Genomic DNA, 17,510 nt, shown 5'->3' with positions numbered 1-17,510 from the left:
AAGTGCAATAAAGCGAAGTGCAATAAAACGAGGTATGCCTGTATTTAGGTTTGGTAGAAAGTATAGGCAATTGGAGTGTCTCAAAGTGTTTTTAAAAAAAAACACTTTAGAAAAGTAGAAAATAAACCACAAAGAAAAGCAACTCTGTAGTAATCTGCTAATATTCATCAGGAAACATGCTTATAGAAGTCTGTCCCAGGTAACAAACTCAGAGGTGGTTAATAAAAAAAAATTCCTCTCATTAACTGAAAATTTCATCTTGTCATTTTAGAGGTCCCTATTTTCTACTTTGCTCTGTTCCATCTATCTATACCAGGGGCAGACAAGTATTTGGGCCCATGGGCCACATATGCAGTTCTGGAGAGCTGCCAAGGGCTGGTCAGCAACCCCCACCCCACCCACAACAGCCTGGAGCCCACATGCCCTGCAGCTCCTCCCCACCCACACCAACAGCACACAGCCCCAGCCCTGACTGCAGCCTGCCCTGCTTTTCTAGGCAGCCCAAGTGGTGGTACTGGCTCCTTCTGGCTGCCACAGTCATTGGTCCCAACCCCGTGGTACTAGTGGGGACCTGCATGCACAGCTCTAACCCCGGACCACCCCATGCCTGATCCGGATCCAGCCAAGCGGAAAGGACCTGCTCCAGACTAGCCAGAACCCATCTGTGCGACCACCACCTGGGCCACTCTGCGCCTACTCCAGAAGCTACTGCTGAGCCCAACAGAAAAGCACTGCCACTGCCAGGCCCTTCTAGCTGCAGCTGCCCGGAGCCTGGGCCTAGGCTGCCCTGCTGCTCCTCTTCACCACCATCGTTGCTGCCTCCGGCCTGCCCAGTGGCACACCAGTGGCAGTGCAGAGGAGCTGCAGAGCAGCCCAAACACAGGGTCCAGATGGCTGCAGCAAGAAGGGCCCAGAAGTGGTGAAGGGGAGAGCCCACTTTTTCCAACGTGGAACAGCAGCTTTTGCTCAGCCGTCACAGCTGCTGCCGCTGCTCAACATAGGTGGGCAAGTCTGGAGCAGGTGCAGGGAAGGCCGGGTTGGGGCTGCATGTGCAGGTTCCGGCAAGTCCAGAGCTGGGCCACGTCTGGAGTGGGCACAGGGTGGTCCAGATTTGGGACTGTGCATACGAGTCCCTGCTAGTACCATGGGACTGGGGCCACTGGAAGAAACCACCTAGAACGGCAGTCCTGCTGTGGAGACATCCCAATCCTATTGTGTGCCCAGGAGGCAGTAGGATGCCACAGGGGCTAGATGGGACCAAGGGGTCTGCCGCAGGCCGGACAAAGCCCCTCCATGAGCTGAATCCGACCCACAGGATGTATTTTGCCCACCCCTGATCTAGGCACTTGTGCATCCCATCACTACAGTACTGGAGCCATTCATCATCTTTGAACATAATACCCTCACAACTAAAAGGGAGGAAAGTCCTATTATCAAAAACATAATCAAATATGATACAGAAAAATTAGGGGTCAGGATAAGCCTATACCGCAAAAGGCATTTTCATTAAAATTCCCTTAAGGGAAACACAGCTTGTAACTGGAAAAAAATTCTGCTTTCGGTTAACCACTTCTCCAAAAAAGTGGAATTCTCCAGCCAAAAAAGAATCTTTATGGTGTAAGTTGTGTCTGCACAGAGAGTTTTGCCAACACTGCTATATCAGTGAAGGGTTTTTTACACTCTTGGACAACCCAGCCTTGCTAGCAACCTTTGTAAGGTAAACCTGGCCCTAAATGATTTACCCAAGCTCTCACAGGCAGCCTATGACAGAGCTGAAAACAACTGAAGCCAAACCACAGAGCCAAGTACCATCCATGTATTTGAGTATATCTGATTGAAGCTTCAGCTGCACATAAGCTAGATTTTTACTTTAAATTTTTCTAATAGTTACAATAAATTTAGGCTTTTAAAAGGCTGTCAACTTCAAATTTAAATTTTATATACATTTTAGGGTGTTAACCAATCTCAGTAGTTCTACTCATATCCATATTGAGTGACAGACAACAAAACAGCACTCCATATGGAACTGAAAAAAAAATTATGATCTACCCAATATTTCTTTTTTGGACTGTCTCAAAAGTTACTGCTATAAAAAGTACTGTCCTAGAACAGTTTAGGAACATGTCAGACAAAGAACTTTTATTTTGCACTTTGGATTTCAAATGTGCAAAACAGAGTTCATGAAAATCAAATTATTTTGAAAAAGATATTAAGCTAAGGGGTTGAATGCTTACGGAAAGCTCATAGCAAACTTTGAAAATGAAGTAAGACTGATGGAGCCAGTCTCAGAGGGAAGTGCAGTGAGCCACACAAGACTTAAGAAGCTGGGAAGAAGTAAAGGTAGGCTTTGGCATAGGTGATGGGAGCAAAAGAATTAGCAAATCAGCAGTTACAGTTTCATAGTACCATATCTGCAGGAAAATAATTTTGTAAGGTAAAAAGACATAACTTTTCAAAAGCTGCTTTTGAAAGTCTTCCCTCCAAGTTGTAGACTTACAGAACTTCCAAAAGTTTTAAAATAAATATTAAACTACATGTGAATTACTAGTAAACAAACAGTTTCAAGTGTTTAACTAAAAAGATCATTCACGGTATCATCTACAGTAATGACAGAAAACTGTTTGAAAGTTTAACAGGATAGTTAAACAGGTAGCAGGATTTGGATAATGTCCAATTTCTTAGTGCCTATGCCCAGCCTCTTCTGAATAGTGCAATTCAGTGTTTATGAAAGGAGTAAGATCAACAGCCTTTAAGACCATGGGCAAGATTTTCAAACTTCAGTGCTAAGGGAAAGTTCCTAAATAAAGCTTTTCAGCAATTTTGTAAAAAAAACAAACAAACAAACAAACAAACAAAACTTTTAAAAACCTGGGGCTCAGGTTGCCCAGTATTTCTGAAATTCAGGTCTGAATAAATACTATGAATGTACAAGTCTGATTTTTAGCTATCTACTTTTGAATGCCCTGGAGGAGGGGCAGAGTTGTTTGGGGGTAGGTTTACCTTGAATAGTAAAAACAGACAAAAACATGGATGTACAATATGCATTAACTTACCACTGCTACCACAGTCTGCACAAGACAGCAGTTCTTCTGGCTTTTTTTCACGATTTGATTCTTTAGTCCCCAAACAGAAGCTACATATTGGAATAGGATCAGCTCGTGGCTAGAGCAAAAAATAAAAACAAGCTGTGGTTAGTTCTCTTATACAGAAGCGATATTCCAATTCTTGTCCTAAAAAATTAAAAACATTATTTCCCCTTATTTTCTTTTTTTTGTATTTTGATTTATGAGACAATTGCTTCAGTATATGAAGTTTTTTTTTTCAAACTGACATAGTATCGTAGAAGTCTTCCTCATGACTACTATTTAGTATTAGTGTCATTCATCACGGCAGCATCTTTAAATGCATCATAAACATTAATTAAGCACCAATCACAATGTCCTGGTGTGTTATTCTTTTTTAAAGATGGAAAACTGTGGCAGAAAAGTTAAGTGGTTTGCTCAGAACTGCATCATGTCAGCAACAAAGGTGCAAACTTGTGATGTAACCTTTGTCAACACCAACTTAATACTATCGTCTAATAAACAAGACCACTGGTACACAATGAAACTTAAAGATAGCAAATTTAAAATGGATAAAATGAACTTTTATCCCTGCACTCAAACTGTGGAGCCCTTTGCTAAAAGATATTTGTAGACAAGATTTAAAAAAAATACAAGCTTGGGCATTCATGTAGAAAAGCAAAAATAACCAGAACTTCATCAACAATTAGTACCAAAAACTTTGGAAGAGGAACAAACCCTCAAGGTTCAGGCTTTAAAACAACATAAATATAAGGATGTTTTTTCTAAGGATGTTATACCATGACACTCCAAAACAGAAGCTTTCCACCATCTTCTGAATCACTGGATACAACCAATGTCAGAAAAGATTCCCATCTAGATGAACCACTGACCAAATTCAGCCCATCAGTTCCTATTTTCTACTAATCAACATTTTCTATAAGAATCAGCAGGCCAACAGTGTTAAAAAATTATGCTAAAATTTTTTTAAATATTTTTTTTCTAACATACAGCCCCTTCCACAATGCACATTCATTCAGATTAGAAAAATCACCTGAGGAGTCATTATATTTGCTGTTTCTAATCACATATGAAACAAGACAATATCTGAGATTTAAATAAAATAATTTATGTTTACATTTTTGATGTGTTAAAGCAATTAATTGCATTCCTTTCCTAGAGGATTCTTGTATTATGTGTTCATGCAGTGGTGGATCTAGGATTTGGAAAAAGGGGTGCAGATGCTAGGGTACATCATCACATGTAGCACAACACATTTTTGTCAAATTACAGAGAAACTGGAAACTTTACAGATATGTTAGGAGCCTTGCACTACATTATTCAGTTTAAGATCAGGGACCAATTGAGCAACTGCAGCCTCAACTACTTCATAGTCTGATGGCTGGGGAACTGGCTCCAAGGTTGGATCCAGAGAGTTGTAGTTGACAAAACCAAATCAACATGGCATTCAGTGACTAGTGGCATCCCCCAAGGCTCCATTCTCAGACCTGTACTCTTTGTCCTTCATAAATGATCTGGACACTAGCATCAGAAGTGGACTGGCTAAATTTGCTGATGACACCAAACTCTGGGGAACAATGTCCACACTTGAGGACAGGCTGGTGATCCAGGCCGACCTCAATAAGCTTGCAAGGTGGGCAGAGGAAATACCTGATGGTATTCAATATGGAGAAATGCAAGGTACTCCACCTCTGGCAAAGAAACCCGCATCACACTTATAGGCTCAGCAATGCTACACTCGCAAGCAAGATGACTGAAAAAGACTTGGGGGTCATGAGTGACCACAAGATGAATATGAGCCACCAATATGATACCACAGCTAGTAAAGCGAACAAAACTCTGGCTTGCATCTACCGACACAGGTCGACTAAGACCCGGGATGTCATCCTCCCGCTGTACTTGGCCTTGGTGGGGCTGCAGCTGGAGTACTACATCCAATTCTGGGCTCCACAATTTATGAAGGACGTGGAGAAGCTTGAAAGAGTCCAGAGAGGCATGCGCATGATCTGAGGGAAAGAGAACAGGTCCTACAAAGAAAGGCTGCGAGCTACAGGACTCCTGGAGAAATGGAGGCTCAAGGATGACTTGGCCTATAATTACATAAGGGGTGTGCATCAGGATCTGGGGGAACACCTGTTTACCAGAGCACCCCAGGAGGTGACAAGGTCCAACAGTCACAAACTCCTGCAAGACCATTTAAGCGGGATATAAGGAAAAACATCTTTACTATCCAAACCCCCAAGGCCTGGAACAGACTCAGCCCCAGAGGTGATGCAAGCACCTACTCTGGACACTTTCAACAAACATTTGGACACTTATCTTGCTTGAATTCTTTAAACCTACCTGACTTTCTGGTCCTCGGGCAGGGGGCTGGACGCAATGATCTTACGAGGTCCCTTCCAGCCCTAATGTCTATGAAATCTGTGAAACCAATAACATCTAGCTACACCAGCCCAGAACACAGTACAGGCTGTAAAATCTATTTTTAAAGCAGGTTTCAAGGTTAGGTTAGCATGGACTGTGTTCTGTGCTGTCAGATATACTATTATTGGTATTCAAGCTAACTAGTTTACAGCTAACTAAGGTATCTTCATAGTATACTGAAGTTGCATTTCTGTAGACTTATCCTTAAGTGTATTATTACTTAAACATTTGCTTCGGCACAGCTCAGTCCTTCAAATTTGTTATTTTATGGTATGTCCTTTCAAGATATAGTTATGGGCATCTTGACAGTCACATACACCTCACCACATGCAGTGAAAATCCACCATGATTCTAGTAGGATTAGCCTTAACTTTGACAAACTTATTAAGAAAAATGGAAACGTTATCTAGTGTTTCAAATACACTACAGACAACCAATGTTCCCTCTAAGGAGTAGCAGTCCGTAAGCGTGCCGCTTCAGTCCCGCCTCCCCCTTTCAGTGCGGTGTGGGACGCCTACTGAAGGTTAGCTCCTCATTCCTCACCCAGGGCAGGCAGCGGGGCCTGCAGCCGGGGGGCTATGGCTAGGGCCTGGGATGGGCTCCACAGGGGACTCGGGGCTAGGGGCCTGGGGGTGGGCTCTGCCATCTCCATATCACCTCAGGAGGCACATGGTGTCAGGGCTGGGGAGTGGAGCTGTTCCCCAGAGCTGACGGTGCCCGCGGAGCAGTTCCCCGGGAAACAGCATAGCCTCACTCGAGGCAGGCAGTGACTCCTCCTTGAGGTGAGGCAAGGCAGGGATAGAGGCTGGGGCAGTGGGCTGGCGCGGGCTCCACTGGAGCCAGGGAAGTGCTCCACTTCCCAGCCCTGATGTCACGTGCCTCCTCACTCCCCGAGGCAATGTGGGGGAGCGGAGCAGTTCCCTGGAGCCGGCAGAGCCTGCACCAAGGCCCCGGCCTCTGCCTCACCTTGGGTAGGAGCTTACCTTCAGTAAGTGTCCCACGCCGCAGTCCAGCTCCTCTCCCGGCAGGTGTGTGGCCTTAAAAAGTTGGTGCTCAGGCAGACTTTTACTTGTGCGCAGCCACGCATGTGTACGCCTTAGAGGGAACCTTGTAGACAACACACACTTACTAGTTTTATTAATGATATGAATTGCTATGAATTATGTGCAGAGCTGAAAAACCAAATCGCCACCTTGAGAGAAATAAATTGGGGGGAAAAATAGAACTGTGGCATTTCTAAGTCAATCATGTTTCCATGTAACCAATGGTTAAATGAATTTCAGTCAATAACTAAACCTAAACTGTTGGAATGCAACCTTGAATAACAAACTTGTTAGTGGGAAATATATGTGAGTGCCTACTGAACTCTTCATGTAAAAGTTTAAAGACATAACAACTCCCCCTCTCCAAAAGTGACAATGCAAAAGTGTAGGGGTAGAGGATTGGGAGAGGGCATGCAGAATAAATAATTTACTGTTGTTACCCAAAAGTGCCCTCGAACTTCAGGCAGATTGGAAATGTTATATGCACAGACACAATCCAATACATCTCCATAATAATAATCCTTTAAAGAATTTACATAAAACGCCTACAGATTGGGTACCAACTTTGTCATTGATCTTAATGAATGTGTGGCAATCAGTTACAGAGTCATGGCTCCATCATTACTACCTACAACTGCTTACTTACAGCAGCCTGGGAACACTTGATCTTGTAAAAGGCAATTAAAAGCCCAACTGATTTTAAAAACAGCAATATTCCCCTGACAGAATCCAGTAAAAATTCAGTCTTTGCACTCATGGCATTCTCTCCGTCATTTGCTTTAATTGTGCTTTAGTCATTTCTGCCACACTTGCTTGATAAAATAATTTGTCAAGTGTCACATATCATTCATGTAATGTAACATTCCAGGGCTACAATCTCATTTATCTTTCCCAGATGATTTTTTTTTTTTGGCTTAAGGAAATACATGGCCATTAGCCAACATTCATGCACTCACGCTCTCTCTCTCTTTTGTTTTTAACTAAAGGTAACATAAAGGACAAAGGTTGTTGGTAGTTCAGGGTTAGAAAGACCGATGTCCCCATACCAACCTAAAAATAGAAAGTTTATAGATCCTATCACTTCATGATAGGCTTTCTAGGGTCTTACAGCATTGATGTGCATCTTCAGCCATTTATATTAATAACTATCTCAGAACATTATTATACAAAAAATAGCATCTGCTGAGCTACCAACAACTAAAAAAAAAATCAGAACACTAAGATTCAGGATGAAACTGCATACTGGCTGGAGGCTTATTTGGTTCACAATTGTCTAAACAGAGATAGGTTGATTGAAGACTTCATTATACCGGATTAGAATATGATCCAAAGAGAAACTAAAATGGCACCTTAAGCGCTACACACATTTCTTACTTGTACCCATCATCTCTGTTAGTCATATCTAATAGTTTAATTCCTAAAGTAATATTCTCATCCCTGCAGAGGTGATTACTAGAGAGAGCAATGTAATTCCACTCTCTCACATCTTCTTACATAAATATCAGTAAATTTAGATTCTAAAATCCAGAAACTTGTTAATCATTACAGGAAGCAAGATAAAAGGGCATGATGGCTTTCAACATGAACTCACAACATCAGTGTATATAGAGAAATCTGGTTGTGTAAACTGAACATTTGACATAACTAATATTGTAATATGGATGATTTGCAAAAGAAAAGTCATGAAATAGTAGTTTTGCCAGGGTGGAAAACAATCAATTATTTAAAAAAAATTTGGATCTTTTTATTTAAATCAGATTTTATTTAATCTTTTTAAAAACTTTTTGTTAAAACGATTAAAAAAAACCATATATAGTTTTAATTTAAGATATGTTAAAAGCTCAAATATACCATCATGGAAGCAGGAGTATAACCTCTAATTATATAGTATTTGAGACAATATATTCATGTAACATTTTTAGAAGTTTTATAAATAGGTCACAACAGGCCATGGACTACATTAGGGGCCCAATCTTATGGGGCTCCTCTATAGATTACCAACAGTTAACGAAAACCACTCTACCCAATGGGACTCAGTGCTCAGTCTAGAACAGGGCAGGCAAAATATGGCCCACCAGGTACCTTCATCTGGCCCACAGGACCACCCAACAAATTGTACCTTACCCAGCCCTTCCACTTGCAAGGGTGGGAGCGAGATACCTACATCTGCCCTCAACATACCCTGTTATGCGTCGCTTCCACCCTCATGGGCAGGAGGACCTGGCCCCGCTAGCAACGGGTGGGGCTGCTGCAGGCTTCCCTGGCATTCTGCTCCCTCTGGGCAACAGGTAGGGAAGCAGGGAGCAGGAGCAGGGCTGCAGGTGGGAGGGAGCATGGAGCATGGGGTTGGCAGCAGTGTGGAGCCTATGCCCAGAAGGTGGAGGAACTGCAGAGCTTGGCTAGGCACAATGTGGGTGCGAGGGAAGGTGGAGGGGTATGCAAACCCCCACCACACCACTGACGGTGAGCAGCCCTGGCAGGCAATGGGGGTGGTGGCAGCAGCAGCAGCAGCAGGTGGGGCACTGGTGCTCAGTGCTGGTGCCTGGCTCTGTCCAGAGCTGCACATCGCAGCAAATGCAGCCCCAGGTACTGGAGCCGGCTGGGCAGTGATGTATTGTGGGTCTCCAGCACCCAGGGGACAATGCTTGTATTTCCACCCCCCCACACACAACCCACCAACATACCCTATGCCCCCCCAGACACACCCACACCCCCTCACAAATTCCCCCATGCCCCATACACACACCCAACACATGCACACACCCTCTCACACACTGTCCCAACACACATACCCCAATTCCCCATACACCTCAACACAACATAAAAGACTACGAATTTGTTGTTGACCTATTATGCAATCCCCTCTATATATAGTATACAAACACAAATCACGACGAAAATATTTTTTGTAATAAAATTAAAATACATTATAGTAGGTCTTTGACTTTTAGTGCATGATTAAAATGATTTTTTTTTCTTGTTCTAAGATGGCAATCCTTCCCTCCCAAAAGGAGTTTTTATGGCGGGGGGAACTTCCAATGGCAATGGTGAGGGGTTGGGGGGGAGGACTTCCAGTCTCAAGATGGTGACCAGGGGGCACAGCAACTGTCATGAGCCAGAGCTACCCATGCAGCCCCTGACAGCTCAAACTTCGTTAAGCAGCCCTCTGCCCGAAATAATTGCCTGCCCCTGGTTTAGAAGATTCCATTAGGCATCTCTGTGATATTTAGTTTCAGTTCTCAAACTGGATTTGTGAAGTGCAAAGCTTCAAAAAGTTAAACAAATAAACGAGATAAAAAAGAATGCACTTTTTGTAGAAAACAATGATTAAATTGAGGCTTCCTGCCTAGTGATTTATATTAATTTTATTTCAATCAAATCCACCCTGAGTTTTACTACAAACTCTAAAACATATAATATGGATAGTTCTTTTTTTAAATTGTCACTAACTATGTTAAAAGCATATCACTTAAACAACTGGAGGCTGAATGCTACTTGGCCTAACAACGTGTTATTGTTCCTTGAATAGAGCTAATTAGTCCACCGGAATTTTTCACCCATTTACTTCAAGTACTAGCAAAACATAATTTGTGTAATGGTTTAAATATAGGAACTTCACATATTTAAGTGGTTGTTACTCTTTCAAAAGATGCTGATTTAACTAATCATACGTAGCAGCCACCACAAATAGTGTTTATAAGGTTAAAACATTCCTGCCTTGGTTTAATGATTGTGTACTTCAAACAACTGCAGTGAAAGCAAATCTGCAGAAGTTTCACCAGATACATCAGAGGAGATTTAAAATGTACTCTTTGTATACATGCAGAAATGGAATGTTTTTCAAAACTCAGTTAAACATCTTTTCTGCTATTAGTTTCAAAGTATTGTGACAGGAAGTCTGTAACTCACATTTACCTTACCATTTCACTAAATATTAAACATAGTTATTTAGGTGTTGTACACCAGAGATGACTACAGCCAAATCAAACCCTCAGAATGAGAGAGGGAGAGCACTATGGTCATTTCATTGTCAACAATGGCTCCAATTTATGCCCATGAAAAAGTAAAGAGCCTCCTGGAGCATGTTTCCTGGCCAAAGCAAGCTCTGGGACAACTAGTGTATCTTACAGTAAATACCAAAGCCAGGATTAAACTATAAAGTCAATAAAAACATTGTATATAAAGTTTTGAAGCAATTTATATGCAATGTTAAGCAGCTTGTTATTTTAAGCTTTCAAATGAACTTTTGCAATTTGCTAAGAGGCACTTTTTGATTAATGCTACAAATATACTATAAATGTCAAACAGTGTTTTACTTTCAACATTTACAATGAGAAATTAAAATTCTCTAGTGTGTTTTTTCCATACAGAAATGCAGAGACAGAGTTACTGCTATAAACAAAACTTTATTAATGTACGTCCATTAGAACACAGTGTTATAAAAAAACACCCATTTGAAATTAAAGAGCTACACAAGTCTGTTTCCAAAGACTGACTTAAAAAAAATTACGTGTTACAACAGTGCTCAGGTGTCCTACTCATCAGGGTCACCCCTCATAAGGTACTGTAAAACCTTAGCTCTACCCTCTAGCCAAAGAATAGGGGCAAGTAAGTATTTTAACTTGCTTTCCTTTTTAAAAATGGTTGAGCCCAGAGCATTTGAGCAAAAGAAGCAGTCTAGGGTCTCAAATCAGATATGTAGAGCAGAAAGGGGAAACAATTAGTAGGAGGGTAAATAGCGTAGATATATTAAAAAGATACTACATTACACACAGGACAAAGGAGGCAGAGTATCACCTTGACTGGATAGTGGAAACTGGGTATGGGTGTTGGATTGTATATGAAGTAACACATGGATATGTGAACATGGTGGTTAAGAGGAGCACACGGTTCCTGACTTGAATGTTGATGGGAAGAAGAGAGATGTTGGCATTTCTAGGGTGCTTACCACAGCAGTTTTTATAGTTTTTTGTCTTAAATTAGAAAACAAATTCTGTGAGAAGGCATAAACAGATGAGGTAAGAAACAGGTGTAAGAGGGGTTCTGGTTCAGGTGATGAAAAAATGGAGCAGAGCTAAAAAGTCTCTCTCACCCCCAAATTCTAAACATATAAATGCTTTTGATTTTCTGAGGATGAACATTTTTACAAGCAATGATATTAAAATTAATAGACATACTTGGGAATTTGGAAGACTCATGATTTCAGTTGCTTTAAGAAAGGTAACTAGCTCTTGAAGATTCTTTTTTACCTACTATTTTACTGGGATTTTGGGTGGGCAGTAGTGGAGAGGCTAGTCCTAGAATATAGACATATACCTCCGTGTTATTTAAATTCACTTTTAAAAAGTTAGTTGAAATTAGCATTATTTAAAGAAACTATCAAATAAGCATCTCAATCCTTTGTATTTTCTAACTGCAACTCTAGTTTACAATTCAACTTATGGCTTGACCTACACACAAAAGTTCACACCGATTTAGAAATGTGTCACTATAAAGTTCATTTAACTAATGGAACTTCTGCCTTTAGCGAAGTCCTTAATCACACTATCATGAAGCTCCTTATCATACTTAGGTAAGCAGTATTTACATCTTTCATGAACAACAGGTACATAACACAAATAATAGTGAACTTTGTCCAGTGGGCCAGACTAATGCTTGTTAGTAGAGCTGTGCAAAAAAGCTATGCCTTGTTTCAATTTCGGATTTGGCCATTTTGGAACAAAGTGATTCATTTTGGTGGTTCGGATCACTGCTCTGTTTTGATTTGGCCAAATCCGTTTTGGAGGTCTGATGCTGTTTTGGAGATTCGGATCAGCCAGGGAGAGGCAGGCACAGCCAGGAGGCTGCAGGTTCTCCCATGGTTCCTCCAGCTGTGCCTGCCTCTTCCTGGGCAGGGTGGAGCCGCGGGAGAAGCCCACATGGCTGCCCTGCCCAGCCCCATCCCTGGCCCAGCCAGCCCCAGCCTACTCCTGGCACATAAAAAACAAAAACAAAACAAAAAAACCCAAAAAACAAAACAAAAAAGCTCTGCAATCACCAGCTCTGGCAGTGGTGATCAAGGCCTTGGAGGGCTTGTAGCAGGGTCCCCCCTGCGCAGCATGGGGCAGTGGAGGAGAAACAGGGATCAACCCCACCCTGCTTGTCACCTACATGGCAGCTGCCCCATGGAGTGGGTGCAGTGTGGCTCAGCAGGGCGCCACATGCTGTCTGGGAGCTGGGGTGGCTCCAGGAGTCAGCCAGAGCCTGGTACCAGCAGTCAACAGAGCTCAGTGGACCCAGCTTCCAGACAGTGCATGGTATCCTGCCAAGCTACACTGCATCCGTACTATGGGGCAGTTGCTGCATGGATTCCAGGCTGGGGGGGATCCCTGCTGCCCCCCCACTGCCCTGTGAATGCACAGAGGGTTCTGCCACAAGCCCTCAGAGTTCCTGATCACTGCTGCCAAAGCTGGTGAGTGTGGGGCTTTTTTTTTTTAAATATTTCCAAACTGCTGGGGCTGGGGTCGATTGGGGAGCAGGGGCTGCATGAGGGCCAGAGCACCCACAGCCCCTGAGCACCTATAGCTGGTGAGTGCAGGGCTTTTTTTTAATTTTCTTTTTTAAAGTACCAGGAGGCTGGGGCCAGGCAGGGGATGGGACCCAGACATTCAGCCATGGGGGTTTCTCCCGTGGCTCCCCTGGCTGTGCTCGGAACGGGCTGCACCGAGCAGACTCGGGTGCTGGTGCTGGCACGCGGATCTGGGGGCCCGTGCCCCCCAGGAGGGCTGTCCCTGGATCTGCATATGAGATGACAGCAGGCTGCTGCTCCTCCCCCAGACCACTGGGATTGAAAGGGACCTCAGGGACAGATCGCAGACACTGCCCAGCTAAAGATGTCAATATCAAAGCAGTCCATTACCCTCTTTCCCTTCCCTCTTCTTAGTTTCTGCTTTCCTGCAAGCTTGGCTCTGAAACATTTCTGAAACGTTTCGGATGGTTTCATTTAATTTGTTTTGGAGTGTTGCATTTTTCATTTTGGATTCAGTGTTTCGGGTGCCAAAACGAGCCAAAATGCCTCCGAACCAAAATGGATGCCAAAATTTTGCACAGCCCTACTTGTTTACACCAGGACATATTTGTGTTAAGACATTTAAAGAACTTTAGCATTTATTCCTTTGAGATCAGTAGCAACAGAGAACATATATTGTCTTCTGGCATGCTCTGAATTATTTATGACTTCCAGAAAATTTCTCAATTGTTCAACAATTAACCTCTAACACCATATAATGCCACGGTCCCTAGTTCCCAGTTCCACAAATCCTTGTACTTTGAGTTCCACTGAATTCAATGAAACTATTATTCTTTGGACAGCAGTAGCACTTAGAAACTTCAGTTAAGGATCACAGTCATGATGAATTAGGAATGGTGCTTTAAGGTGCTGTTCTCTTTAACAGAGTTTTCCCTGTTATGTACAGGTATCAAAAGAATGGAAATTATTACCCCATACTTAAAAAAAAAATCTAAAATAGTTACAAATGTTTTCAAAAAGCACGATTTCCCTCTCATCCTTTTCTCAAAAGAGTCTTCTCAGAAACAGCTGAAAACTTGATATCTGCTAAAAAGAGTAAAGCATTTTCATACATACTATTACAGACATTAAATATTTATATATTGTGGATAGAGACAGCATGCAAGTCATTTCAAGCTAAAACGAATTTTTACGCTAAGTTTGAGGCTGGGGTGAAAACTCTGTTCAATGGCAATTGCCACAACCTTCTTGTTGGATCCACTGCCAAGGTGCCATAATCTTTATTCCTCTGCAGACTACTAAAATCTGTTTAGAGCCACAAAAAAAGGCTTCTGAAAACTATCCAATTAGAAGGAAACATCTGCTTTTCTAGCATTTCCTTTACTCATAAATGTTATTAAATAGCTCATATTCTGCTTTTAATTTTGACAAGCACATTTGAGCAAATGAGGGTTCTACATACCAAAGCAACACCAGAGGCAGTGCACCCTTTTTCAGCAGTCTCAGAAGACAGGCCAAGGACCGAGTTGGTCACTGGGACTTATTTATCTTTCAACTATTGACATAATTGGTCTTAGTCACAGTCAAGGCTCATTAGCAGGATATTAGAGCACCTTAAACTGCACTTCCCTAACTGGACCTGTATTCTGAGTAAAAAATGGACTTTTTACTTCCAGACCTGACAAACCCATCATTTTGCAAACAATTTTTTTTTGAGGGTGGGAGGGAAAGCATGGACAGGAGGGGCATGGCGGGGAGGACAAAAAGAGGGGACAGGTTCTCTACTTGCATTTGGTAGAATGTGTCTGACATGATAATTGAGTCAGCAGTTGATTATACCAACACAGTTGGGATTTAGGCTTCAAGTGTGTAATAAGCAGGAGCAGATACTATAAAAAGGAATCCTGGAAATACTTTTATAGAAAAAAGGTGTATAAATTAGCAAATAAGTAGAAGAAAATTATAGATAAAATAAAATTAGACAGATAGATAGATAGATAGATATTCCTGTGTATATAGCTACCTATACCTATATATAAACCATATATAGTTAATTTAGGGCCCTGAATGAAAAACTCCTAAATGGTAAAGTGAAATAGCATCTACCATTTAAGCAGCTTTCATCCAAAGATCACAACATACTTTATATGATCGTGAGTGAGTCATTTAGCACATCTTCCTCAGATCATCTGGAAATTACACAACTTCTTCATATTGATGTAGAAGGATTAAACATGTAGTAAAGCAGTGGCAGGCAAAATACGGCCTGCGGGCTGGATCTGGCCCACCAAGTACTTTCATCCAAGCTGTGGACTCCCCCCAAAAATTGTTCTCCACCCAGCCCTTCTGCCCACAAGGGTGGTAGAGAGGCACTCATGTGGTAACAAAGGTCAGGGGTTAGGGGTGGGACTTTCAGTCCCAAAACAGCAACGAGGGGGAGGGGCAACTGTCAAGAGGAGGGGCTACCTATTTGGCCCTCAACGGCTCACCAAAACTTGTTAAGCAGCCCTCCACCCAAAATAATTGCCCACCCCTGTAGTAAAGCATTATATATAATGTTTAAAAACAATTATAGTAATTAATATAAATACTTTACAATCTGTTCAAACCTTCTACATCCATATGAAGAAGGTGTGTCATCATTCCCGGGTGATCTGAAGCAGACAGACACACAAAGTGACTTGCTCAAGACCACTGCAAAAAGAGTTCATGACAGAGCCTGAAATAAGTGTCATATTGTTTGAACTCACAGTCCTATGCATTACCCTCAAGACCACTTTTTATTCTGACGCAAGTAGTACCTAAATGCACAAAAATCAAAACTAGCCAATCTAACAAGATTCATTCCCGTTTTTGGAAACACTTTGTGCCCACCTAGTCTCGAGGATGCACTCGCATACCACCTTGGTGCGTGCGCTAAGGGTCAGCCGCTGTGTGGGTTCCAGCAACCTCTGAATGAGCCCACAGTCATCCCAGGATAAGCCCAGAGACTCGCCTGCCACGATTTTGATATTATTTTCAGTGGTGGGCTCCCCTTTAGTGGGCTTCCTCAGATTGGCTGCAACCCTTGGTGGGTATTCATGGGGCTCTGCCTCCCCTACACACCAGCCACACACCAGCCTCTAGGTTGGCCACTGGTGTTAACATGGCTGTGGGGTCACCATGTCTAGAAATGCTGTTGACTGTGGCTCAGCCCAATGAACTAGGTGGTAAACCATAAGCCTTTTGGCTTTGGACTAATATCATGCATGGTCCATAATCTACATAAGCAGGTACAAAAGTACTGCTTTAAAGTGCGTTTATGGAGTACCTGTAATAAAATCTGCAGCAGTTTCAAGAGGTAAACTGCATCAATTCTGAATGGGCTAAGTTTACACATAATAATTTTCCTATATGAAAGTTATTGCTGGTATGTTTATTTCAAGGTCAGTGTTTTCCACTTTGTGCCTCACTTCCAGGTGCTCAGGGACAGCATGATTTGACAGTAAGGAGCAGGAGGAAAGGGTTGCAGGGGGAAGAAGTTAGGGGAGGACAAAGGATAAGGGGGCTACCTGACCCCCTGGATTTATTTTCCCTGTTGTACCAGTGGGAGGGGGACAAACACAAGGCAAACTTGCAATAATTCAATTCTATACCTGGAAAACTGTAACAGATTTATACATTTCCCTTTTATAGAATCTCATTATTGAGGGGTTGTCTTGTATTCACAGTAATCTTATATTCAAGTAAGTGCAGTAAACAGGATGGAGCCGCGCAAACAGAGCGCGCAAACAGGGTGGGCTGGGGGGGGGGGACTGTCCCCCAAGCCAGGGAGCACCCCCTGGGGTATCCCTCCGAGAGGCACCGGGTCCCCCCAGCGAGGGAGAGCAGGGGGGCGGGATCGCCGGCAGGCACTTCCGGCAAGACCGGAGCGCCTGATTGGCGGTTAGAGCATAGGCGGGAAATTCAAACCACAGCCTTTAAAAGCTGCGGTTTGATGTAGCTTCCGGCACTCGGGAGCAAGGAGCAGCAGGGAGAGTTAGGACACAGGCACACGGGTGTCTTGCACACACGTGTGCCCCCTTACCGGACCCGGAGCAGAGGCGAGAGAAGCGGAGCAGCAGTGGGGGCAGCAGCAGCTGATCCCCCTAAGGTAAGTGGGGCAGAGGGGCCGGCGCAGCTGAGCCGGATCCAGAGGGGAAGCCCCCTGGATCCCTCTTAGCTGAGCCGGTAGGGAGCCGTGCTCCCGAGCCGCGCGAACAGAGCGTGCAAACAGGCGCAGTCTGTAAGAGCGCGCCGGCGTTCGCGCCGGAGGGGGAGCAGGAGGGGCCGAGAGACCGACTCTTGTTAGCGAGGGCCAGAGGACCCGAACTCAGTTAGGAACTCCTAGAATGGTGTCGACATGGAGTGCTGCCAGGGCCCCTGCCCGGGGGGCGGGCCTTCCCGGGGCTTGTCTGAGGCCTCCACCCAGAC

At 43.3% G+C, this 17,510-nt stretch overlaps 1 protein-coding gene across 4 annotated transcripts in view; it reads right to left on the bottom strand.

Moving 5' to 3' along the window:
• The window catches only part of KAT6B (lysine acetyltransferase 6B), a 216,345-nt gene that overhangs the window by 92,854 nt on the left and 105,981 nt on the right, over positions 1-17,510 (bottom strand). For all 4 annotated transcript variants that reach the window (XM_019555897.1, XM_019555898.1, XM_019555899.1 and 1 more), the window contains exon 4: positions 3,054-3,162. In XM_019555897.1, coding sequence (XP_019411442.1) covers positions 3,054-3,162 — 109 coding nt within the window. The remainder of the gene's footprint in view (positions 1-3,053; positions 3,163-17,510) is intronic.

The sequence above is a fragment of the Crocodylus porosus genome, unplaced genomic scaffold (assembly GCF_001723895.1).
Source record: "Crocodylus porosus isolate Cpor-Errol unplaced genomic scaffold, CroPor_comp1, whole genome shotgun sequence".
NCBI lineage: Eukaryota > Metazoa > Chordata > Crocodylia > Crocodylidae > Crocodylus > Crocodylus porosus.
This window is presented reverse-complemented; position numbering and strand designations above follow the sequence as displayed.